The sequence below is a fragment of the Pristiophorus japonicus genome, chromosome 10 (assembly GCF_044704955.1).
Source record: "Pristiophorus japonicus isolate sPriJap1 chromosome 10, sPriJap1.hap1, whole genome shotgun sequence".
Lineage (NCBI taxonomy): Eukaryota > Metazoa > Chordata > Chondrichthyes > Pristiophoridae > Pristiophorus > Pristiophorus japonicus.
The window spans coordinates 129,851,652-129,877,393 of NC_091986.1; the positions used below are offsets into that span (position 1 = coordinate 129,851,652).

General features: G+C 47.4%; 1 protein-coding gene across 3 annotated transcripts in view; it reads right to left on the reverse strand.

Moving 5' to 3' along the window:
- creg2 (cellular repressor of E1A-stimulated genes 2) overlaps positions 1-25,742 on the reverse strand; it is a 78,522-nt gene that overhangs the window by 9,554 nt on the left and 43,226 nt on the right. For 2 of the 3 annotated variants that reach the window (XM_070892086.1, XM_070892085.1), the window contains exons 2-3: positions 14,416-14,585; positions 3,542-3,655 (exon numbers count right to left, since the gene is read on the reverse strand). In XM_070892086.1, the coding sequence (XP_070748187.1) occupies positions 3,542-3,655; positions 14,416-14,585 (284 nt within the window). The remainder of the gene's footprint in view (positions 1-3,541; positions 3,656-14,415; positions 14,586-25,742) is intronic. The other variant, XM_070892087.1, reaches the window with a different exon arrangement.

Sequence of the window (25,742 nt, forward strand, 5' to 3'; positions counted from 1 at the left end):
AATGCATACGGGATTGTTTCTTAGAACAGTATGTTACAGAACCTATAAGGGAGCAAGCTATCTTAGATCTGGTCCTGTGTAATGAGACAGGAATAATAAACGATCTCCTACTAAAAGATCCTCTCGGAATGAGTGATCACAATATGGTTGAATTTGTAATACAGATTGAGAGTGAGGAAGTAGTGTCTCAAACGAGCATACTATGCTTAAACAAAGGGGACTACAGTGGGATGAGGGCAGAGTTGGCTAAAGTAGACTGGATTTACAGACTAAACGGTGGCACAATTGAGGAACAGTGGAGGACTTTTAAGGAGCTCTTTCATAGTGCTCAACAAAAATATATTCCAGTGAAAAAGAAGAGCGGTAAGAGAAGGGATAACCAGCCGTGGATAACCAGGGAAATTAAGGAGAGTATCAAATTAAAAACCAATGCGTATAAGGTGGCCAAGGTTAGTGGGAAAATAGAAGATTGGGAAAATTTTAAACGACAGCAAAGAATGACTAAGAAAGCGATAAAGAAAGGAAAGATAGATTACGAAGGTAAACTTGCCCAAAACATAAAAATGGATAGTAAAAGCTTTTACAGATATATAAAAAGGAAAAGAGAGACTAAAGTAAATGTTGGTCCCTTAGAAGATGAGAAGGGGGATTTAATAATGGGAAATGTGGAAATGGCTGAGACCTTAAACAATTATTTTGCTTCGGTCTTCACAGTGGAAGACACAGAAACCATGCCAGAAATTGCTGGTCACAGGAATGTGGGAAGGGAGGACCTTGAGACAATCACTATCACTAAGGGGGCTAGTGCTGGACAGGCAAATGGGACTCAAGGTAGACAAGTCCCTCTGGTCCTGATGAAATGCATCCCAGGATATTAAAAGAGATGGCGGAAGTTATAGCAGATGCATTCGTTATAATCTACCAAAATTCTCTGGACTCTGGGGAGGTACCAGCAGATTGGAAAGCAGCTAATGTAACGCCTCTGTTTAGAAAAGGGGACAGACAAAAGGCAGGTAACTATAGGCCGGTTAGTTTAACATCTGTAGTGGGGAAAATGCTTGAAACTATCATTAAGGAAGAAATAGCGGGACATCTAGATAGGAATAGTGCAATCAAGCAGACGCAACATGGATTCATGAAGGGGAAATCATGTTTAACTAATTTACTGGAATTCTTTGAGGATATAACGAGCATGGTGGATAGAGGTGTACTGATGGATGTTGTGTATTTAGATTTTCAAAAGGCATTCGATAAGGTGCCACACAAAATGTTACTGCAGAAGATAAAGGTACGCAGAGTCAGTGGAAATGTATTAGCATGGATAGAGAATTGGCTGGCTAACAGAAAGCAGAGAGTCGGGATAAATGGGTCCTTTTCGGGTTGGAAATCGGTGGTTAGTGGTGTGCCACAGAGATTGGTGCTGGGACCACAACTGTTTACAATATACATAGATGACCTGGAAGAGGGGACAGAGTGTAGTGTAACAAAATTTGCAGATGCCACAAAGATTAGTGGGAAAGCAGGTTGTGCAGAGGACACAGAGAGGCTGCAAAGAGATTTAAATAGGTTAAGCGAATGGGCTAAGGTTTGGCAGATGGAATACAATGTCGGAAAGTGTGAGGTCATCCACCTTGGGAAAAAAAACAAAAAAAGGGAATACTATTTGAAGGGGGAGAAATTACAACATGCTGCGGTGCAGAGGGACCTGGGGGTCCTTGTGCATGAATCCCAAAAAGTTAGTTTGCAGGTGCAGCAGGTAATCAGGAAGGTGAATGGAATGTTGGCCTTCATTGCGAGAGGGATGGATTACAAAAGCAGGGAGGTCCTTCTGCAACTGTATAGGGTATTGGTGAGGCCGCACCTGGAGTACTGCGTGCAGTTTTGGTCGCCTTACTTAAGGAAGGATATACTGGCTTTGGAGGGGGTACAGAGACGATTCACTAGGCTGATTCCGGAGATGAGGGGGTTACCTTATGATGATAGATTGAGTAGACTGGGTCATTACTCGTTGGAGTTCAGAAGGATGAGGGGTGATCTTATGGAAACATTTAAAATAATGAAAGGGATCGACAAGATAGAGGCAGAGAGGTTGTTTCCACTGGTCGGGGAGATTAGAACTAGGGGGCACAGCCTCAAAATACAGGGGAGCCAATTTAAAACCAAGTTGAGAAGGAATTTCTTCTCCCAGAGGGTTGTGAATCTGTGGAATTCTCTGCCCAAGGAAACAGTTGAGGCTAGCTCATTGAATGTATTCAAGTCACAGATAGATAGATTTTTAACTAATAAAGGAATTAAGGGTTATGGGGAGCGAGCTGAGTCCACGGCCAGATCAGCCATGATCTTGTTGAATGGCGGAGCAGGCTCGAGGGGCTAGATGGCCTACTCCTGTTCCTAATTCTTATGTTCTTATACAGGAATTACAGTCTCTGTCACAGGTGGGACAGACTGTCGTGACCACACTCAACCAGCTCCGTTGGGCGGGCCACATTGTCCGCATGCTCGACACAAGACTCCTAAAGCAAGCGCTCTACTCAGAACTCCTACTGCGATGCCCAGGTGGGCAGAAGAAACGTTTCAAGGCCACCCTCAAAGCCTCCTTGATAAAATGCACAATCCCCACCGACACCTGGGTGTCCCTGGCCAAAGACAGCCCTAAGTGGGGGAAGAGAATCCGGGAGGGCGTTGAGCACCTCGAGTCTCGTCGTGGAGAACATGCAGAAAGCAAGCGCAGACAGCGGAAGGAGCGTGTGGCAAACCAGATTCCCCACCCACCCTTTCCTTCTTATTTTGCTTACCACCCACGTAGCTGTCAACATTCCCAAACCCCTCCCCCATCCCCAAAACCTTGGGATATCATTTTCAGCATTATTTAAAGGCATTCTTAGCTGCTGTTAGGTGAAATAATGGGAAGTTTTAGTAGACTTTTTGCTTGTATTAAATAGTGTTTTTTGGCTACTTATATCATTTACAAGTGCTCGCAGTGACCGTGTAATGTTCTGAATTCTTAAGAGGCTTCTGACAATGCACTTTTTCCAACCATGGGGATCCTTCTGGGAATTCCAGAATTTTAAAATCTATCCCTATATTAAAGACCAGACAACTCTCAATTAGTGTGGAATTGTGAACAAGACTGTGTTAAAACGCAACAAAATCTTGTTCAATAATCAGTCTAGTTGATTGCTGTCCATTGTTTCACTGGGACAAATTCTACAAAATTATCATGGAGAGAGGAATCCAGATTGATTTTTTTGTTTTAATACATTGAGGCGGGCCGATTACTTATTTCTACAAGAATATAAAATTAACTCAACTGGAGTAAGCACTACACCAGGTTTGCAATTACAAAGCACGTCACAATTTCAGTCCTGCATTATTATTGGAAGTGGTACATAATGTGACTGCAGCACTCTGAACAAAGATAATGGCATGACTTTAACTGTGTATAGTCATAGCTCTCAGACATTCTACCTGCACAAAATACTAATTAGAGTCACTATTTTACAGCTGAATCATAATCGTTTGTATGCTTAAAAAGACAAACCTTGAAAACATAGCTTGCCTTGCAAATTCTATTTCATCAGTGGGCACAGTCACCATTTGGCCTGCAAGAGTCAGCCTGGCACACCTCGGGTCTTCAGGGTCAATGAGATTTTGTCTGTATGCAAATAAAATACAGAATGTGAATGTACAACAAACTAAACACAGTTTGAAATAACCAGCTGATTAACTGAGATAAATTGCTTGCAATGGGACTAGGTCATCTTACTTTGTGAGATTATCATTCAGATTGCATTATAGGCCAGTGAACCTTGGGTTTCTTGAATTTTTTTCAACCAATTCATCCATGGCCCAAATTCTTCACGGCCAGCCTGGTATGAATTGGCTTTCCAGCATTTCTCCCTTCAGCATTTCAGACTCAATCCACAAACTCTACTCAGTCTATCCCTGATAATTTAGTCAATTTTGCACTAAAAAATATTTATCCAATAATTAGAATTAAGCAACATAAATTACACAGCAAACTGGAATGTTTTCACTACTTTGAACTAGGTTTGATCTGTTCTGAGGGTTCTCACCCTGCTCTGAATTCTGCTCCCTTCCTGCTCAATGATCTCAACTTTGCTGCTTTCTGTTTGTTTACGATGTAGACTAACTCTATTCATCCTTCAGAACTCCTCTCTTACCCTTTGTTGGAATGGCTTGGACAAGCTGCTCAAACTCCTACTGCTGCTTCTGATCTTGTGTGTTCCTCATCTGTTCCTTGGACCACTAAGCCAAACCTCCCTCTAGCCTCCCCATACGCTTGCTCTGAACTTTTTATCTATCTATCTTTCTACCCATGCCTTTCAGAGATCATCTCATCCATGAAACCCATCTTCTCCTCCCTTGACCCCATTCCCACTAAACCCCTGCCCAGCCAAACTCTCTTCCAGAGCTCCATGTTATTGTAATGGTTCCCTCTCCTCAGGCACTGTCCCCCTTCCTTTCCAAATATTCCTTAAAAAAAACCATGCTCAACCCAAGTGTTCCCATTAACTAATGCCTCAGTTTCAACTTCCCTTTTACTCCAAGGCTCTTGAACAACTTGTTCCCACTCATCTCTCCTGCAACTCCCTGTTTCAATCCCTCCAATCCAGCTTCTGCCCCTCCAAAAGCACCAGGATGATCCTAACCAAATTCACAGATGACATTTTCTGTTACTGGGGACCATGGTGTATTATCACACCTCTATCCTCAACCTATCTGCACCCTTTCAGCTGGATTTTCGGCTTCTCCGTTTTTGGGGCAATTAATTGCCTAACTTTTGGCATTTGGGGTCTGCGCCAGGGGCGCAGCGCAAGGGAAGGCATTGCATTATTTTCGTGACGTAAAAGCAGGATCCTCGCCAGCATTAGTGCAGGGACAGGAGCGCTCCGAGAGAGGCCTTGGGAGGGGAAAAAAATTCAAAAAACCATTCAAAAACATTGCCAACATCCCTACCTAACAAATCAATGTAAAATTATAAAAAAGTAAAAACTTTAAATGACCCTTTTTTCAGTTTATGCAACTTACTGCTGCCAGCAGGGCTGGACCGCCGTGTTTTCCCTGGCGGTTATCGGAAGGCGGCGTATGGGTTGGGTGAGTCTCGAAACTCGGCCGGTGTCGCAATGCGAGTCGTTACACCTCCGGCGCAGCTCTCCCCGGCAATGCTTTTAAGCGCCACCGCAAAAAGCGAGCCGAGGATCGCGACCAGGCGAAAAACAGCTGAGCGCTCCATTTTTCACTGCGGAGGGTCAAAACACGACGAAAACCCAGTCACATATCCTCCAAAAATCTAGCCGCTTGACTCGGTTGACCATCCCACCCTCCTCCAAAGGCTCCCCTCTACTGTTCAACTCGTGTGGCACTGCCCTCATTTGATTCCACATTTACGTTTCAATTATAGCCACAGCATCTCTAGCAATGGCCTCTCCTCCCACTCCCCTGTCACCTCCAGAGTCTACCAAGAATTCATTCTTGGCCCCCTGCTCTTCCTCATCTAAATGCTGACCCGTGGCAATATCATCTGCAGGCGTGGGGTCAGCTTCCACATGTATACCAATGACACCCAGCTGTACCTCTCCACAACCTCCCTGTTCTGTAAAACTGTTTATCCAACACCCAGTCTTGGATGAGTCTTACTTTCCTCCACCTACATATCGAAGCCTTCACCTTTAGCCCCAAACACCAAGCTCCCTCACCAATGACTCCAAACCTCTCCTCAGCCACTGCCTCAGATTGTTCGCAACCTTGTTGCTCTGTTCGACTCTCAAGCTAAGTTCCCAATGCCACATCTTCGCCATCATATAGACCACATACTTCCATCTCCAGAACATGTGTGCCTCCAACCCTAGCTCAACCATCTCCAACTGAACCCTTCACATATGCCTTTGTCACATCCAGATTCAATTATTCACATGCTCTCCTTGAAGGTTTCCGATCTTCCACAAACTGTATCCAAACCCCCTGCTGCTTGTATCTTTCCTGCACCAAATGCCACTTGAATATCACACCCAGTCCAACAGCCTTAAATTTTAAATTCTTGATCTTCTGGTTTAAATCCCGCCATTACATCGCCCCTACTTATCTCTGTAACCTCCTCCAGCCCTACACTCCCTTCTCTCCTGAACTCACGGTTCCTCTGACTCAGCCTCATGTGCACCCTCATACTTTCGCCTTTTCGAGGCTGTACCTTCAGCTGATGAGGTCCTACTCTCTGGGATCTCCTCTCCAATTCTTCCTTTAAGATCTTCCTTAAAACCTATGCCTTTGACCAACCTTTTCATTGCCCCTCCTAATCTCCTTGTGAAGTGGCTTGGGGTGGTTTCCTATGTTAAAGGAACGATATAAATGCAAACTGTTGTTGCTGATGTATTGTCTCCTTTAATTCTAAGGTACAGGTTTATGGAATATTTCCTATGTGTTGTTTTGATGGGGTGAATATGCATGACCTGGTATCTGCCAAACCAGTATATGATACTATTCTCCCACCGTGAAAGAGTCCAGTTAAATGAAATTTAATCAGATTTTCCTAAACTTTCTGCTCTCCACTCTGCAATTTGAAGAGTGACAGCAGCAGTCACAAGATAACATAGAGCATTGCTGTGCTCCTGAATTTTCAAAGACGTCATCTGCTTAGTGCCAGCTCAGAGCTGGATTTAAAGGCAATGGCGGGGTGGGGGGTGATTTTGGTCTTTCGCCCGAAACAGGCGCAAAGCTAGTGGAGCAGACACACCGCCTGCCAGCAAACTCTCACGCAGACAGGTTAGGCCAGGAGAGGGAGCCAATCCTAGAAGGAGCACTCCTGTTCCTCCTGGCCAATGTCTCCCAAGCTGCGTGGCCTCGCAGTGATCAGGAGGTCCCGCGCAGGCTGCTCACCAGCTGTAAGGCTGGAAAAGATATCATGCTGCAAATTTAAAGGGACCATGTACCTAAATTAAAAATTAGAGGGAAGATTGCTCCTGGCCCCACATAAATTCTCCCCCCAAAGATTTCTGGGCCTTCAAAGACCACTGGTTAGTCCGCTCACTGCCTGGTACAAATGGGTGAATGTGCACAGCACACCCTAAAATCTTATCTGAAAATTGCAAATGGGGTCCTACAATTGCATAGGACCCTGACTTGCATATTTAAGCAGCCTCCTAGATAAAACAGGCAGGCATGCTGCTTGTCCATTTACATGCCCGCCTGAAAATTGCAAAGGCTGTCCTTCTGCATCAACGGGGCGAGCAAAGTACCCCTTCCCCCATCTTTCAACTGCTGGCAGCCTGTTTTAAAGAGCAAGAAACAGTCAGCCAGCAGTTAAGTATCACCCAGATCAGGTCTGCGGGATTCGTAATTATTTGGTAACGAGTTTAATTGTAGTTTTTCTCCAGCAAGTTAATCAACCCGTTTGATATTGGAGATAGGTAACAGAAATATGTGACCTCTAACCTCAACAGACGAACATATTGGGGCCGAAATTGCCCCCCTCCATAAGCTCCAGTACAGCGTCTAAGAGGTGGGAATTTAGTGGCGAGGCCTTACTGACCGGGGGCAGACCGATGGGCCGACCTGACCGAAATTGTCCCCCAGGCTGGAAGTGGTGGGAACGGGTTACCGCACCGTCCATTTTCCCATACTGACTGGCGGCGACCCCCTTTCCGACCTCCACGCGGAATTGCCCCGTAGGAGAGGCACGGCTGCCGGTCGATGCCACCGACAGCTTTCACCAGCGAGGAACTGTCTGTGGCTGGGCGGCGCATCCACCCTTAAAGGGGAGGTCACACTGCCAGCAACTCCATGTTATTTTTTTATTGTCGGCCAACTGCCAGGTCAGGCTGACAGTTATGCCCACAGGTTCGGCCGGGCCACCAACAGGCAGCCTGGCACCCCCTCTTGGGTCCGTGTTGCGCTGACATCATCAGCGTGACACTGATGACTTGGAGCGACGGCCGTTCCGATCCGCCCGCACTTCCGCCCTGCTGTCGACCGGAAAAAAAAATAAAGTCCTGAATTTCCCTGGATTATCCATCCCATGAATTGGGGCAGACAGAACACTTACAAAACGGTAAGTGCACCCCATTTGGGGCGGAGGGCAATTTAGGCCCCATCAACTCCTGCATCACTGCGGTTTAGGGTCTTGTTCTACTGTGTGAAAACATTCTGACGTGAGGAATTTACCTCCATCAGATTGCCTCCTGAACCCAATTATATTCATTGCTTGAATGGCTTCCTGTAGTAACTCAATCCATTTGTCTATTGCCAATTATGTGTAATAATTTGGCCCAAATTCCCTATTTACTCAATTCATTTTTAAATTGTGTCCCTTAGTCTTTGATCCCTTTGTCAGTGTGAATAATTTATCTGTTATTAACTTTTATCAATCCTCTTCATAATTTTGAAAACTTGTTGTTACTTCAAATACTCCTTCCGAATGAAAACAAGGCCAGTGACCTCCACTTTTCCTCTTAAATGAAATTCCTAACACCTGGTATCATTTTTGCTGCTCCTTTTCCAAGGCAATATTATCCTTCCTATGTTAGTGACCAGTACAGCATGAGGTCCAACGAGAAAACATGGAAGTTGCTACATGGAAACAGGCCAGTCAGCCCAACCAGTTCACATCTGTTTACCCTCCACACAAATAGTGCTTTATGTAGAAACAGTAGTCTATTTTAACATGCTCTGTTAATACAGTGCTCACTTTAACCTTTTCACTGCAGCTGCACAGTAGGCCAATGGTTTCAAGGATCCCCTGGAGCACTATCGGAGCAGGCCGGGGAGCGGAAGGAGCAGTGTGGCGGCCTAGCCCAGCACTCTGTGTGGCCCCCGGTCTGCGAGCACCATCGGAGCAGGCCGGGGAGTGGAAGGAGCAGCGTGGTAGCGTACCACTCCAAGGAGCAGCAGGTGCTGGAGCAGGAGAGCAACAGCAGTGAAAAGGGACATCACCAAGGTCCAGGTCGCTGATTGGAGCGTGGGCAGATACATCAGGAGCGGCGAGGTCGGGGCGAAGGAGTGGTGAGAGATTGTAGAGGGACGTGATCGGGATCCAGGAGAGGTGCAAGTTCGGGGCCCAGAAGAGGTGAGGGCCCACGGGCAGCACGGGCCAGCCCATACTGCGATACGTGTGCGCACTAGGTCCATGCAGCAGAGCTGGTCCCCAGTCGTCTTTGTCATGTATTCAACTGTCATTGCAATCCATGTATAAACTGACCTAAGTTGTACACCGTGAGAACAATGACCACTAGGCGGTGAACTTGTGGGAGACACTCCTAACCTGGACTTTCAGGTATAAAAGGGAAAGCTCCACCCATCTTCTCCACTTCAGTGCTGGCTAATAAAGGTTACTGACCATAGAGTGACCTTCTCTCTAGTATGGGCCTCGTGTGCATTTGTACTGTATAGCAAGGACATATTATTGGCGATGAGAAACTAGGATTTAAACTACGCGAGCATGTCCACTAGCAGCACAGAAGAGAGATACTGTGTTGGTGATGATTGGGATGATTTTATTGAGAGACTACAGCAAAGTTTTGTCACTAAGGAATGGCTGGGACAGGATTCGGCCGACAAACGCAGGGCTCATCTCCTGATGGTTTGTGGATCCAGAACGTACTCCCTGATGAAGGACCTTCTAGCGCCAGAGAAGCCGGCGGACAAGACTTTTGAAGAGCTCAGTAAGTTGATCGGGGAACACTTTAAACAGGCGAGCAGCAAGCACATGGCGAGACACCGGTTTTACATGCACTGGCGGCGAGAAGGGCAAAGCGTTCCAGACTTCGTGGCAGACCTCCGGCGACTGGCGAGCCGATGTAAGTTCACAGATGCATGCAGAGCAGAGGTGCTGCGAGACTTTTTTTATTGAGAGCATCGGGCACGCTGGGGTTCTCAGGAAACTGATTGAGACCAAAGACTTGACTCTGGAAACGGCGGCTTTGATGGCCCAGACATTTATCTCAGGGGAGGAAGAGACCAGAATGATGTTTGACAAAAATCTTGGTTTAAATGCAGCAAATGGACAGGGAGTCAACATTGTTAACGCGGCACACAGTTCTCCAGGCAGACAGGGGCAATCGGATATGCCCGAGCATGTAGTCGAACCCAAAAGGGGAATTCAACAGAGATAATAGCTAGCTGAACGGCGATTCATGCCATCGCAAGGGACAATACGGCCAGTAATGGGGCCATCAAACCTGTCAATGGTGCGTTTAAGGACAGTTACAGAAACAGTCAGAGACGATCGACTGGTAATGGACCTTTTGTTTCCAACAACGGCACATGTTGGAGGTGTGGAGGCAAACACACAGCCAGAGCTTGCCGGTATCAGCAATATACCTGCAGAAACTGCAATGTCAGCGGTCACTTGGCGCGCATGTGCAGCAAGCCTGCAGCCAGGTTGATGTACGAGGAGGACGGGCCTGAGGGAAGCCCTACGAGGCTAAATGGACACTGGGGGAAATCGCTGGAAACTGAAGTTCAGCGAGTTCATGTGGAGCACATATACAGATCATACACCAGGACGCCACCGATAAAGATGAAAGTGCCCAGTATCAATGGAGCTAGGCACAGGGGCCAGCCAGTCCCTGATGAGTATCAAACAGTTCGACAAGTTGTGGGCGTCCAAGGCCAGGAGGCCAAAATTATTGCCGATTGACACACAGCTACAGACATATACAAAGGAGATAATTCCGGTGCTAGGCAGCGCCACGGTAATCGTGACTCACAAAGATTCGGAGAACAGGTTGCCACTCTGGATTGTCCCGGGGGACCGTCCCGCACTGCTGGGGAGGAGTTGGCTTGCTGTCATGAACTGGAAATGGGGCGATGTCAATGCAATTTCTTCTGTGGAGTGAATATCATGCTCACAGGTCCTGGACAAATTTGACTCACTATTTCAACCCGGCATTGGCACTTTCATGGGGACCAAGGTAGTGATTCACATAAACCCGGACGCCAGGCCAGTACACCACAAGGCCAGAGCGGTGCCGTACATGATGCGGGAAAAGATATAAGGCGGATTGGACCGCCTGCTGAGGGAAGGCATCATCTCGCCAGTCAAATTCAGTGACTGGGCGAGCCCAATTGTGCCGGTGCTCAAGGCGGATGGGTCGGTCAGGATATGTGGTGATTACAAGGCCACCATCAATCGGGTGTCACTCCAAGACCAGTACCCGCTACCGAGAGCGGAGGACCTCTTTGCGACGCTATCCGGTGGCAAACATTTTTCAAAATTGGACCTGACCTCAGCTTACATGACCCAGGAGCTGGCGAGTGAATCGAAGAAGCTGACCACCATCATGACACACAAGGGGTTGTTTGAGTACAACAGATGTCCGTTCGGGATTCGCTCGGCCGCCGCGATCTTTCAACGAAACATGGAAAGCCTCCTCAAGTCGATTCCAAGGACGGTGGTTTTTCAAGACGACATCCTCATCACGGGTCGCGATACTGAAGAACACCTCCACAACCTGGAGGAGGTGCTTCTCAGACTGGACCGGGCAGGGCTGCGACTGAAAAAGGTGAAGTGCGTCTTCCTAGCTCCAGAGGTACAATTCCTGGGGATGAGGGTAGCAGCAGACGGGATCAGACCTACTGCGTCCAAAATGGAAGCGATCCAGAGAGCACTCAGACCCCGTAACACGACGGAGCTGCGTTCGTTCCTGGGGCTCCTGAACTATTTTGGTAACTTTCTTCCCAAATTGAGCACGCTGTTAGAGCCGCTACACATGCTCCTACGCAAAGGTCGCGAATGGGTCTGTGGGGGACAGCCAGGAAAGGGCTTTTGATAGAGCACGCAATTTGTTATTCTCCAACAATCTGTTAACGCTATGAAAGAAACTTGTTTTAATGTGCGATGCGACGTCCTATGGGGTTGGGTGTGTGTTGCTGCATGTTAATGCCAAGGGTCAGTTGCAGCCGGTAGCTTGTGCCTCCAGAAGTCTGTCCCAGGCAGAAAGGGGCTACGGGATGGTAGAAAAGGAAGCGCTTGCATGTGTATATGTAGTAAAAAAAATGCACCAGTACCTGTTTGGCAGGAAATTTGAGCTGGAGACAGGTCACAAACCCCTAACGTCCCTTTTGGCCGACAACAAGGCCATAAATGCAAATGCGTCGGCCCGCATACAGAGGTGGGCACTCACGTTAGCTGCCTATGACTATACAATTCGGCACAGACAGGGTACTGAAAACTGTGCCGATGCACTCAGCAGGCTCCCACCAGCCACCACTGAGGGGGCAACCGAGCATGCTGCTGAGATGGTCATGGCTGTTGAAGCTTTCGAAAGCAAAGGCTCACCCGTGACAGCCCGTCAGATCAAAGTCTGGACAAATAGAGACCCGCTACTGTTTTTAGTCAAGAAATGTGTCCTGAATGGGGACTGGGCAGCCACATACGGGGCATGTCCTGAGGAATTTAAACCATTTCACAGGCGCAAGGATGAACTCTCGATTCAGGCCGATTGCCTACTGTGGGGAAACCGAGTAGTCATGCCCCAGATGGGCAGAGAGGCGTTCGTCCGAGAACTCCACAATGAGCACCCGGGCATTGTCATGATGAAGGCAATTGCCAGGTCACACGTGCGGTGGCCAGGGACAGATGCAGACCTGGAACTTTGTATTCGCAGGTGCAACACGTGTGCCCAGCTGGGCAATGCGCCCAGGGAAGCCCCCCTTAGCTCCTGGTACTGGCCCGCCAAGCCATGGTCACACATCCATGTGGACTATGCAGGTCCTTTGATGGAAAAATGTTTTTGGTTGTAGTAGACGCCTACTCCAAATGGATTGAGTGTGACATTCTCAATTCAAGCATATCCTCTGCCACGGTAGAAAGTCTACGGGCAATGTTCGCCGCCCGTGGTCTACCGGACGTCTTGGTCAGCGACAATGGCTCGTGCTTTAGAAGCATTGAATTCCAGGACTTCATGGCAGGAAATGGTGTCAACCATGTCAGAACGGCACCGTTCAAGCCGGCCTCAAACGGCCAGGCAGAATGAGCAGTGCAGATAATCAAACAGGGGATGCTCAGAATCCAAGGGGGTTCCCTACAAAGCTGCTTATCACGCCTCTTGTTGGCCAATAGATCCCGATCACACTCGCTCACAGGGGTTCCACCCGCAGAGCTGAAAATGAAAAGGACGCTCAAAACCAGGTTATCCCTTATACACCCCACTATGAAAGAAATTGTTGAGAGCAGGCGTCAGTCACAATGTGACTACCATGACAGGAATGCGAGGGCGCGATGTATTGATGTCAATGACCCTGTTTTTGTCCTTAATTACGCTGTAGGGTCCAAATGGCTCGCAGGCACTGTGATTGCCAAAGAGGGGAATAGGATTCTGGTAGTTAAACTTACTAGTGGACAAATCTGCTGCAAACACGTGGATCAAACAAAAAGGAGGTTCAGCAACCCCATTGAAGAAGCAGAGGAAAACACGATGTAGAGTTCACTCCACCACAGGTGACCGAACACCAGAACCAAGTGGAGGAGAGCCCAGTCACTGTGGGCAGTCCGGACGGGCCTGAGGCACCGCAAACAGCAGACACTCAGGCCGGCGACCAACAACCGGAGCCCCAACTCAGGCGCTCTACAAGGGAGCATAACCCACCAGAGACTTAACCTGTGATCCCAATAAGACTTTGGCGGGGAAGGGGATGTCATGTATTCACCTGTCATTGCAATCCATGTATAAACTGACCTAAGTTGGACACCGTGAGAACAATGACCACTAGGTGGTGAACTTGTGGGAGACACTCCTAACCTGGACTTTCAGGTATAAAAGGGAAAGCTCCACCCATCTTCTCCACTTCAGTGCTGGCTAATAAAGGTTACTGGTCACAGAGTGACCTTCTCTCTAGTATGGGCCTCGTGTGCATTTGTACTGTATAGTAAGGACATATTAGTCTTGGTTAATCCTTGCTACTGGACCAAGACGTTGCTCTGTCAAGCCCGTGTGGTGGCTGGTGTGCAACGGTCACCACACGTTAAAAAAATCCACGCACAGGCATCTTCCACCCTTCAAGATTTAGTTCGGACCTGGAATTTTAAATCCATCATTGAAACACCTGTGAACTTTTTGACGTGGAAGCAAGTCATCCTCAGTTCAAGGGACTGCCGATGATGATGATGACAGTAGGCCAATGGTTTCAAGGATTTTTCTACAATAATCACCAAGCTCTTTTCCTGACACGTCTGTTGCATTAATGCTCAATCCAACATATGGGATTGAACATTAATGCAATAGATCTTATCATCGATGCTCAAAATTTGTTTGATTTATTTCCTGCCACAAAGCAATGCACTGCAAATTCATAAACCTGAGAAGGAGGAGGAAAACAGATCAGTACGGAAACAGAGAACTAGCTTGGGGTTAGTGTATGGCCTTGTATAGCAGCATGAAGCTATTGGGATGAACATACCTACAGTAATCTATCTCTGCCTCTGACAACGTTAAAGAAGCACTGGGATTGTTCATCAGATCTGCAACTGTGCTGTCCATTGGAGTGACATAGAAGAACGGAATACCAGTACTGTTGTCCAGGAGGCCATCACTGATTGAAAAAATGTTTCCGAATGGCATACCTTTGATCTGGAAAAAAGTTTACATCCATGTTAAATTCATAGAAAAGATTCACGTTTAAATGAAAACTGCTGTAACCATTTTTTTGGATAGCCTAGTGCCTGCCGCAAGAAGTAGCCCAATACTGTTCTTCATCACCATCATTAACAGCAACAATGACCAATAACAACTTGTATTTATGTAGCGCCTTTAATGTGGAAGACAATTCCTAAAGCACTTCACAGAGTTGTAAAGAAAATAATTGAAGCCAAAGGAGGATATATTAGGTAGCTTGATCAAAATGTTGTGTTTTGCAGCAGGCCAACAGAGGAGAGCGATATAAACAGCTGATAGCACACCTGCCAATAATGGTGTGAAAGGAGGAAATATAAGAGGCACCACCACCACCAGCATCACAACCTCAACACATTTCATCCACCATCTAATGATACACTGACAGTCACACACCCCACACCTATTGCATCCTTCACATGCACTATTCACATCTCAAAGCTCTTCAACCATGTGAGGCATCACACACACACATAAATGCAGCTGCCAAAACACTCAATCACAATCACCATTCTTTCTCTTCCAGGAAAAAATAGCAGCACATAACAGGTGGCAGCAGGACCCACCTGGGTGAGGGGAAGCACAACCTCATGATATCACTCGCCTTGAGGAGGCAGTGATTGGGAGGGGAATGGGAGACGCCCTGGCCAGAGGCAGAGCAGGGGGCATCTTGCCCAGAGATATATGCAGTTTCCTTGCAGATGCACAACTATTCCTGATCCCTAATCCCCCAAAGCTCTCCTCACTCCCAAGCTCTATACGGTCTCATCACATACATCGTCATATAGTGGCCACACTCGCTGCACCCTAACCTTTTCAGCTTTATCATTGCAGGCTCCCAGGAGCAAGATCCACCTCGCCCCATGGAGCAGGTTCAGGAACAGCAACAACCACCTCACCCCCCCACCCCCGGAGGAAGAGGAGGAGAGCAGCTAACCTGGTCGGGAACAGAGAGGAGAGCCGGATATAAGGAGCAGCGGAGCGAAGACCCAGACTTGCAGAGCAGCGAACCTGGTCGGGAACAGAGAGAGAAAAAAATCCCGGAGTGACAACACTGGTATCTGATTGGTTGAGCAACAGAATCGCGGAGCAAGAACAGCAGAGACTCGAGAGCAGCGAGAGTGGTGTGGGTATAAAGGGCAGCGGAGACCTGAGAGCGGGGAGAGGGAGCCAAAAAACAAATCAAGGAGGGACGTCACAGGACAGCAGGTAGGTGATTGGTTGGTGATTATCACTGTTGTCTTTTCTTCTCTCTATGTTAGGGCACTGGAGTATACGAAAAACTTTAGTTAATAATCTAATAGAGGCATGGCAGGTCAGCTCAGTCCCGTGGAATGCACATCCTGTGCCATGTGGGAAGTCTTGGATGCTTCTTGTGGCCTGGATGGCCACGTGTGCAGGAAGTGTCACCAGCTAGAGCAGCTCGAGTCCTGGGTTTTGGAGCTTGAGCGGCGGCCGGTGTCACTGCAGTGCATCCGTGAGGCTGAGAACTTCGTGGATAGCACATTTCAAGAGGTGGTCACCCCGCAGCTTAAGAGTGTGCAGGCAGCGAGGGAATAGACAAGGAGGACCAGGCAAGTCGGGCAGGACTCCCCTGAGAGCATCTCGCTCACCAACCGGTTTTCAGTTCAGGATATTGGTGAGGGCGATGGTTCCTCTGGGGAGTGCAGTGAGAGCTAAGTCCATGGCACCATGGGTGGCTCAGTTGCACGGGGGGGGGGGGGGGGCAGGGGGGACAAAAAAGAGTGAAAGAGCCATAGCGATCGGGGATTCAATAGTTAGGGGAACAGACAGGCGCTTATGCGGCCGCAGACGTGACTCCAGGATGGTATGTTGCCTCTCTGGTACCAGGGTCAAGGATGTTACTGAATGGCTGCAGGACATCCTGAGGGGGAGGGTTAACAGCTGGAGGTCGTGATCCATATCGGTATCAATGACATAGGCAGAAAGAGGGATGAGGTCCTGCAGGCAGATTTTAGGGAGCTAGGAAAGAGATTAAAAAGCAGGACCTCAAAGATAGTAATCTCCAGATCACTACCGATGCCACATATTAGTGAAGACAGAAATAATAGGATAGAGTAGATGAATGCGTGGCTGAAGCGATGGTGCAAGAGGGGAGGACTTCAGATTCCTGAGGCATTGGGACCATTTCTGGGGAAGGTAGGACCTGTACAAGCCGGACAGGTTGCACCTCAACAGGGCCGGGACCAATATCCTCGCAGGGGGGTTTGCTAGTGCTGTTAGGGAGTATTTAAACTAGCTTGGCAGGGAGATGGGAACCTGAGAGTAGATTCAGAAGGGAGAGAAGAAAAGCTGGAAGTGGAAGGCAGACAATTCGTGAGTGAGTTTGGAAGGCAGAGGAAACAAAGACTAGAAAATAGGTAACAAGGGAGTTTGGCAGTGCTAAATGGTATATACTTCAACGCAATGAGTATAGGGAATAAGGCAGATGAGTCAGGGCAGAGGTAGATATAGGAGTATGGTATTATAGCTATTACTGAGACATGGCTGAAAGAAGGGCAGGAACGGCCGCTCAACATTCCTGGTTACAAGATTTTCAGACGAGATAGCGAGGGGGATAAAAAAGGTGGGGGGGGCGCAATATTGATTACAGAAACAATTACAGCTATGTGGAGGGTTAATACATTAGAGGGGTCATCAAATGAGGCCATATGGGTTGAACTGAAGAACAAAAAAGGGACAATCACACTGTTGAGAGTGTACTACGGACTCCTAAACAGTCAGAGGGAGATAGAAGAGCAAATATGTGGGCACATTTCTGAGAAGTGCAAAAATAGGGCAGTAATAATAGGGGATTTCAACGACCCTTATAATAACTGGGATAGAATTAGTGTGAAAGGTATAGAGGGAGCAGAATTCTTCAAATGCATTCAGGAGAACTTTTTTTAGCTAGTATGTAACAAGCCAAACAAGAGAGGAGACAGTTCTGGACTTAGTTTTAATAATGAAGCTGGGCAGATGGAAGGGATAGCAGTGGGAGAGCATTTTGTTGATACTGATCATAATTCAGTTAGATTTAAGGTAGTTATGGAAAACAACAAAGATAGACCGGGAATAAAAGTTCTCCATTGAGGAAAAATTAATTTTACGAAGCTGAGATGTGATTTAGCCAAAGTGGACTGGAAACAGCTACTTGAAGGTAAATCAGTGTCAGAGCAGGGAGGAGGAGTTTGAAATATTAGATAAAATAAACATAGTGAGAGAGGAAGTATTAAGGGGTTTAACATCTTTGAAAGTGGATAAATCCCCAGGCCTGGATGAAATGTATCCCAGGCTGTTAAGAGAAGCAAGAGAGAAAATTATCAATGATTTGGACTTGAATGTAGGGGGTATGATTTAAGAAGTTTGCAAATGATACAAAAATTGGCTGTGTGGTTGATAATGAGGAAGAAAGCTGTAGACTGCAGAAAGACATCAACGGACTGGTCAGGTGGGCAGAACAGTGGCAAATGGAATTCAATCCAGAGAAGTGTGAGGTAATGTATTTGGGGAGGGCAAACAAGGCAAGGGAATACACAATAAATGGTAGGACACTGAGAAGTGAAGAGGAACAGTGGGACCTTGGAGTGCTAACCCACAGATCCCTGAAGGTAGCAGGACAGGTAGATAAGGTGGTTAAGAAGGCAGACAGGATACTTGCCTTTATTAGCCAAGGCATAGAATACAAGAGCATGGAGGTTATGCTTGAACTGTATAAAACACTAGTTCTGCCGCAGCTAGAGTACTCGTGCAGTTCTGGTCACCACATTACAGGAAAGATGTGATTGCACTAGAGAGGGTACAGAGGACATTTACGAGGATGTTACCGGGACTGGAGAATTTTAGCTATGAGGAAAGATAGGATAGGCTGGGGTTGTTTTCTTTGGAACAGGTGAGGCTGAGGGGAGACCCAATTAAGGTGTATAAAATTATGAGGAGCCTAGATAGAGTGGATAAGAAAGACCTATTCCCCTTAGCAGAGGGGTCAATAACCAGGGGTCCCTCACCGCCCCGCGCCAACCCCTTTCTGCCCGCGGGGAGAATTGCCGTGCGGTAATCATGAGGCTGGCCGACATCCGCACACAGGGCGGTGCTTAAAGAGGAGGGTACCAGCACCCAGAGCCGCCATTTTTTTTTGTCGGCCGACTCTTGGGTCAGCTCGATGATGGCGGCCCTAGCATGGTCCGGGCTGCCATCGTGCAGCCTGGCACTCCGGCTTGGATGCCGGGCTGTGGGCCCAGTTGCACGCAGCTCTGTTAGCCTCGTGGAGGCCATCAGAGGCCTTGCAGAGTGCGCAGCAGCCCTCCCCTAGCATCCTGGAGCACGGGTTTGCTCTCCACTTCCTTTGAGGGGCGATAAGTGCATTTCCGCGGCTGGGGGGGGGGACTTTTATGCCGGGTGCTAAAAGTCCTGGCCCCAGAAGATTACTGCCCCCAATCGGGGCACAGGGCAATTTCTCCCATAGAATCACAAAATCATAGAATGGTTCGGTGAGTAAAATTTATTTTACACATTTGCTGGAGATGGCCTTTAATGTTACAGCCTCTCTGTATTGGCACTGGTGGGCCCTGTGATTTCTTCCACAGCGCCAGTATGGGGCTGGCCAGTTGGCCCCATGTGGCGGACTCAGGGTTGCAAGACTCTGGGTTCTGCTCTCTCTACCCTGAGAGAGACTGCGTTCAGCAGTCTTGCCTGTAAAAGGCGCCAGTCGGTTCACGGTACTTGCCGGGTTAGAGTCCTGGGGGTGAGTCATCATCCTCTTGGAATCGCAGGCCGAGGCCACGAATGCCTGGCTGACATTGATTGCCTTCTGCAGGGTGACCGTGGTGTCCGCAGAGAGCAGCCTGTGGAGGAGGCCCTTGTGGGCGATTCCAATAACAAAGATGTCCCTCAGTGCTTCGGTGAGGTGGTCGCCAAAATCACACGGTGCAGCCAATCGTCTCAGGTCTGCAGCATATTTTGCGATTTCTTGGCCTTCAGGCCGCCGGTGTGTGTGTCTGGCTGTGAGGATGCTCTCTTTAGGCTTGAGCTGTTCCTGTATCATCGTTACGAGCTCCACGTACGTTTTGGTTGTCGTCTTCTCTGGGGCTAGCAAGTCCCTGACAATGCCATAGACGGTGGGCCCACAACTGCTGAGCAAGATAGCTCTGCGCTTATCAGTCAGCGAGGTCGGTGTGTCACCAGCCAGGTCATTCGCGATGAATTAGTGTTCGAGCTTTTCCACAAAGGCATCTCAATCTTCCCCATCAGCGAATTGTTGAAAGTTGCCAAGGTTAGCCATTTTTCGCGTGGAAATTCGTAATCACATCGCCAGTTATTGTGTCTGTAAGCACTCTAATAATGACTCAATGAGGTAAGGTATTGCACTTAAACTGTTGTGACCTTAGTCCATTTATTGCAGCTCCTGAATGAGGGTACGGTAAGGTGAGCTCCCTTTTATACTTGGTTACCTGCAGTGTGCAGGTGACCCCTAGGTCTCCACCAGTAGCACCCTCTGGTGGTACAGGCATATTGTATACAGTATAACGATACATTCATTGGTCTTACGTAATTGTACATTGCGTGTACAGGATACATCCATCTATTAAACATACACAACAACCATGACCAAGACTACCACAGGCAATGCAGTCCTGGCTGTGCTGCGACATCTGAGACTTTCTTCAACGAGGCCACAGAGCTCTGTAATGATCTCTTGGTAAAACACAACCTCCTCATGCACTGATCTTGGATCATGCGAATGTAAGAGTATGCTCTCTGAATACCGAATGGATAGGGTCTCCTGCTGAAAGTCCTCCTCACCTTCCTGTCCCTCTCTCCTGCAGCAGCTAGTGCTGCTCTGCCGAGCCTCAGCTTCTCCTCAAAATCATCATGCAGAGCAAGGGGGACCAATATCAAGATGCCCATGACCAACCACTCCTGCTGACTCCTGTAAGGTGTCCAATAAGGTGGAGAAGCACAGCACTAACTCTTTTTAGATGAAGTCCTAAGGTAATATCCAGGAAAAATGTGATGGAGTGCTGGTGAAGTCTTGACAAAATGTCCCACAAAGTCTCCCGATGTGTCTGAAAAGCCCTTATCAAGTGCAATGTAATCGGTCGATCTCAATCAGCAAATGAACATTGAAAGCTGAGCATGGTTTTAAGTAGCGCTCAAAATACTCAGCAACGATGTGTTTATTCCTGTTCAGCTGGTCGCTGTTAGGAGAGGTCATTAAATTAAGTGTTATCCACCAAAATGGTGTGCAGCCTCTTTAATGAGCATTAGCAAGCAATTTAATTGTCAATCAGCTCCTTAATGATACTCCAGGCAGCTGTTCCTAGCACACGCTTCAACTCCTTTACCAAGATGGTGTCTTGTGTTAAATGTGGCATAGAAACATGGAAACATAGAAAATAGGTGCAGGAGTAGGCCATTCAGCCCTTCGAGCCTGCACCACCATGCAATAAGATCATGGCTGATCATTCACCTCAGTACCCCTTTCCTGCTTTCTCTCCATACCCCTTGATTCCGTTAGCCAGAAGGGCCACATCTTACTCCCTCTTGAATATATCCAATAAGCTGGCATCAACAACGCTGCGGTAGAGAATTTCACAGGTTAACAACTCTCTGAGTGAAGAAGTTTCTCCTCATCTCGGTCCTAAATGGCTTATCCCTTATCCTTACACTGTGTCCCCTGGTTCTGGACTTCCCCAACACCGAAAACATTTTTCCTGCATCTAACTTGTTCAGTCCCGTCAGAATTTTATATGTTCCTGTGAGATCCCCTCTCATCCTTCTAAACTCCAGTGAATACAGGCCCAGTCGATCCAGTCTATCCTCATATGTCAGTCCTGCCATCCCGGGAATCAGTCTGGTGAACCTTCGCTGCACTCCCTCAATAGCAAGAATGTCCTTCCTCAGATTATGAGACTAAAACTGAACACAATATTCCAGGTGAGGCCTCACCAAGGCCCTGTACAACTGCAGTAAGACCTCCCTGCTCCTATACTCAAATTCCCTAGCTATGAAGGCCAACATACCATTTGCCTTCTTCACTGCCTGCTGTAACTGCATGCCAACTTTTAATGACTGATGTACCATGACACCCAGGTCTCGTTGCACCTCCCCTTTTCCTAATCTGCCGCCATTCAGAAAATAATCTGCCTTCGTGTTTTTGCCCCCAAAGTGGATAACCTCACATTTATCCACATTATACTGCATCTGCCATGCATTTGCCCATTCATCGAACCTGTCCAAATCACCCTGAAGCCTCTTAGCATCCTCCTCACAGCTCACACCGCCACCCAGCTTAGTGTCATCTGCAAACTTGGAGATAGTACACTCAATTCCTTCATCTAAATCATTGATGTATATTGTAAATAGCTGGGGTTCCAGCAATGAGCCCTGCGGCACCCCACTAGTCACTGCCTGCCACTCCAAAAAGTACCCATTTATCCCGACTCTCTGCTTCCTGTCTGCCAACCAGTTCTCTATCCACGTCAGTACATCACCCCCAATGCCATGTGCTTTAATTTTGCACACCAATCTCTTGTGCGCGACCTGTCAAAAGCATTTTGAAAGTCCAAATACACCACATGCACTGATTCTCCCTTGTCCACTCTACTAGTTGCATTCTCAAAAAATTCTAGAAGATTTGTCAAGCATGATTTCCCTTTCATAAATCCATGCTGACTTGGACTGATCCTGTCACTGCTTTCCAAATGCGCTGCTATTTCATCTTTAATAATTGATTCCAACATTTTCCCCACTACTGATGTCAAGCTAACTGGTCTATAATTACCCGTTTTCTCTCCCTCCTTTTTAAAAAAGTGATGTTACATTAGCTACCCTCCAGTCCATAGGAACTGCGCCAGAGTCGACAGACTGCTGAAAAATGATCACCAATGCATACACTAATTCCAGGGTCACTTCCTTAAGTACTCTGGGATGCAGACTATCAGGCCCTGGGGATTTATCAGCCTTCAATCCCATCAATTTCCCGAACACAATTTCCTGCCTAATAAGGATTTCCTTCAGTTCCTCCTTCTCTCTAGACCCTCGGTCCCCTCGTATTTCCAGAAGGTTAATTGTGTCTTTCTTCGTGAAGACAGAACCAAAGTATTTGTTCAACTGCTCCTGCCATTTCTTTGTTTCCCATTATAAATTCACCTGAATCTGACTGCAAGGGACCTACGTTTGTCTTCACTAATCTTTTTCTCTTCACATATCTATAGAAGCTTTTGCAGTCAGTTTTTATGTTCCCGGCAAGCTTCCTCTCATACTCTATTTTCCCCCTCCTAATTAAACCCTTTGTCTTCCTCTGCTGAATTCTAAATTTCTCCCAGTCCTCCGGTTTGCTGCTTTTTTTGGCCAATTTATATGCCTCTTCCTTGGATTTAACACTATCCTGAAGTTCCCTTGTTCGCCATGGTTGAGCCACCTTCCCCGTTTTATTTTTACTCCAGACAGGGATGTACAATTGTTGAAGTTCATCCATGTAATCTTTAAATGTCTGCCATTGCCTATCCACCGTTAATCCTTCAAGTATCATTCGCCAGTCTATTCTAGCCAATTCACGTCGCATATCATCGAAGTTACCTTTCCTTAAGTTCAGGACCCTGGTCTCTAAATTAACTATGTCACTCTCCATCTTAATAAAGAATTTGACCATATTATGGTCGCTGTTCCCCAAGGGGCTTCGCAAAACAAGATCGCTAATTAGTCCTTTCTCATTACACATCACCCAGTCTAGGATGGCCAGCCTTCTAATTGGTCCCTTGATATATTGGTCTAGAAAACCATCCCTAATACATTCTGGGAAATCCTCCTCCACCGTATTGCTACCAGTTTGGTTAGCCCAATCTATATGTAGATTAAAGTCGCCCATGATAACTGCTGTACCTTTATTGCACACATCCCTAATTTCTTGTTCGATGCTGTCCCCAACCTCACTACTACTGTTTGGTGGTCTGTACACAACTCCCACTAGCGTTTTCTGCCCTTTGGTATTCCGCAGCTCCACCCATACAGATTCCACATCATCCAAGCGAATGTCCTTCCTTACTATTGTGTTAATTTCCTCTTTCACCAGCAACGCTACCCCACCTCCTTTTTCTTTCTGTCTATCCTTCCTGAATGTTGAATACCCCTGGATGTTGAGTTCCCAGCCTTGGTCACCCTGGAAAACCGGCATTGCTGCTTAAGACCCCATTTTGGCCACCTCTTTATCACTTTAGCGCCTAAACTATTCGGCCAAAATTGCTTGCTTTGTATATTAACTATGCAACCCTGCCAATAGGTCAGCCAGAGGCCTATTTAATGCGGGAATGTACCTTCTGTAGGGAGGCTGCATTCCCTTTTGGATTCGTTGGTTTCAGAGGTACTGGAAGACGAGTCTTCTCTGAAATGAGTCGTGGGCAAGCCCTCATGTTAAGAAGCCTCCCTGGTGGTGTTTGTGAAAAAGCTGAGGGCGAGGAGGGAAGCCCTGCTCCCCAGTAGTGCCAGGAGACTTGCCAAACATGCTTTCTACCAGGCATGGAGAGAGAGTTCAGATGTCGTCCAGTGTCACTCCCAGGACCTGGATACAGCGCAGGAAGTAATTCAATGACCTCACTAGAGTAGCAAGCTCTTAATTTATCTCTTTCTCTCTCTACAACTACATGGCAGCAGTCCTTTACTCCACTCCCCCACCATTCGCAACAGTTCCCTTCCCTCCATCACTTCCTTCACCACCCAGCTCAAGGCAACACTATATCACTTCTCGTTCTCATTACAATATGCACTCACCTCTTCCTTGTTCCTTCACACCAGCCACTAGCACCATTTCCCTCTCACTCGCTACCATTAGCAGATCAAAACAGTGCACAATAATCATGAGAGGAGCAAGACCGGGGGCGGACCACTCAACCTCATGATCCTCAAACAAGCTGGAGCAACAAGCCATGGAAGTTTATGGGCCTGCAAGAGTTGTGTGTATTGGCCATTTCGAGACCAAGGGCACCACTGAACAGGATCTCTTTATTACTTTTACTCCTTCATTAAGTACTCTTCATTGTTTTCTCTTTCCTCAAGGACCTCTCAACAGCCAAAGGCTCCCTGAAGAAGACATCTCAGAGGAGGAGAGTCCTTTTGAGGAGGCACTGTCATGTACCTCGTCACTCCTAAGCACCAACACAGAGATTGGCACCATGGCTGAGTTAAGGAGTGAGGTAGATGCGTCTGTTTGTGGTGATGCACCTAGCACTAGTAAGAGCAGGTATTGGTGGGAGGGATAGCCCAGGAGACACATCGCCTGTGATGGTGCATCCTCAAAAGGAATGAGGTCCTCGGAAGAATCCTCATGGATGTCCTGCAACACTTGAAGTATGCTTGAAGGCCCTAGAAGAAAAAAGAAAGGGATATGATTTGGTTGTGGTAAAGATAAGTGATGAGCTCCTTCATCCGCCTATACCTGCAATCCTCTCTGCTGCGCAATATTGTGCAGAAAGCAGCACATCATCATTATTCTGGAGACCCTCACTGGCGAGTACTGAAGGGCGCCTCCAGACCTATCTAGGCACCTGAAGCACATCTTCAACATTTCAATGGTTTGCTCTATGACACACCTGATGGTCATGTGGCTCTAGTTGTAGCACTCCTGCGCCTCATTAGTGGAGTTCCTCACAGGTGTTATGTGGCAAGTTTGAAGGGGATATCTCTTGTCATCTTTGAATCAACCCTCAATCTGCTTCCTGGAATGAAAAGTTTGGAATGTTGGACTGCTGCAGTGACAGCATCATGACAGTTCCCAAGGAATCTGGTGCAGCCCGACATGAACGTCTTCTTGTGGTTGCACATCAGCTGCGGTTTATAAAAACTCCTGGTTGCTGTGATGGTGCTCGGATTGCCATGTGTGTCCAGTTGATGGCTCTCTGTATCGAGTGGAATCTTGCCAGAGAAGCGAAGGCGAGTGCCCGTTCATTCTGGCAATTGTCATCACAGGGGAAATGTACATAACTCTGGCAAACATCCATCCGTCGCCTGCATTATGCATTTATGTGCAGCAGACTGCGAGACACGCGATATGACTCCAGTAGCGCCCTGGAGGGATCCGGAGGTAAAAAAAGTTGAGGGCGGTGACCTTCACACCCTCTG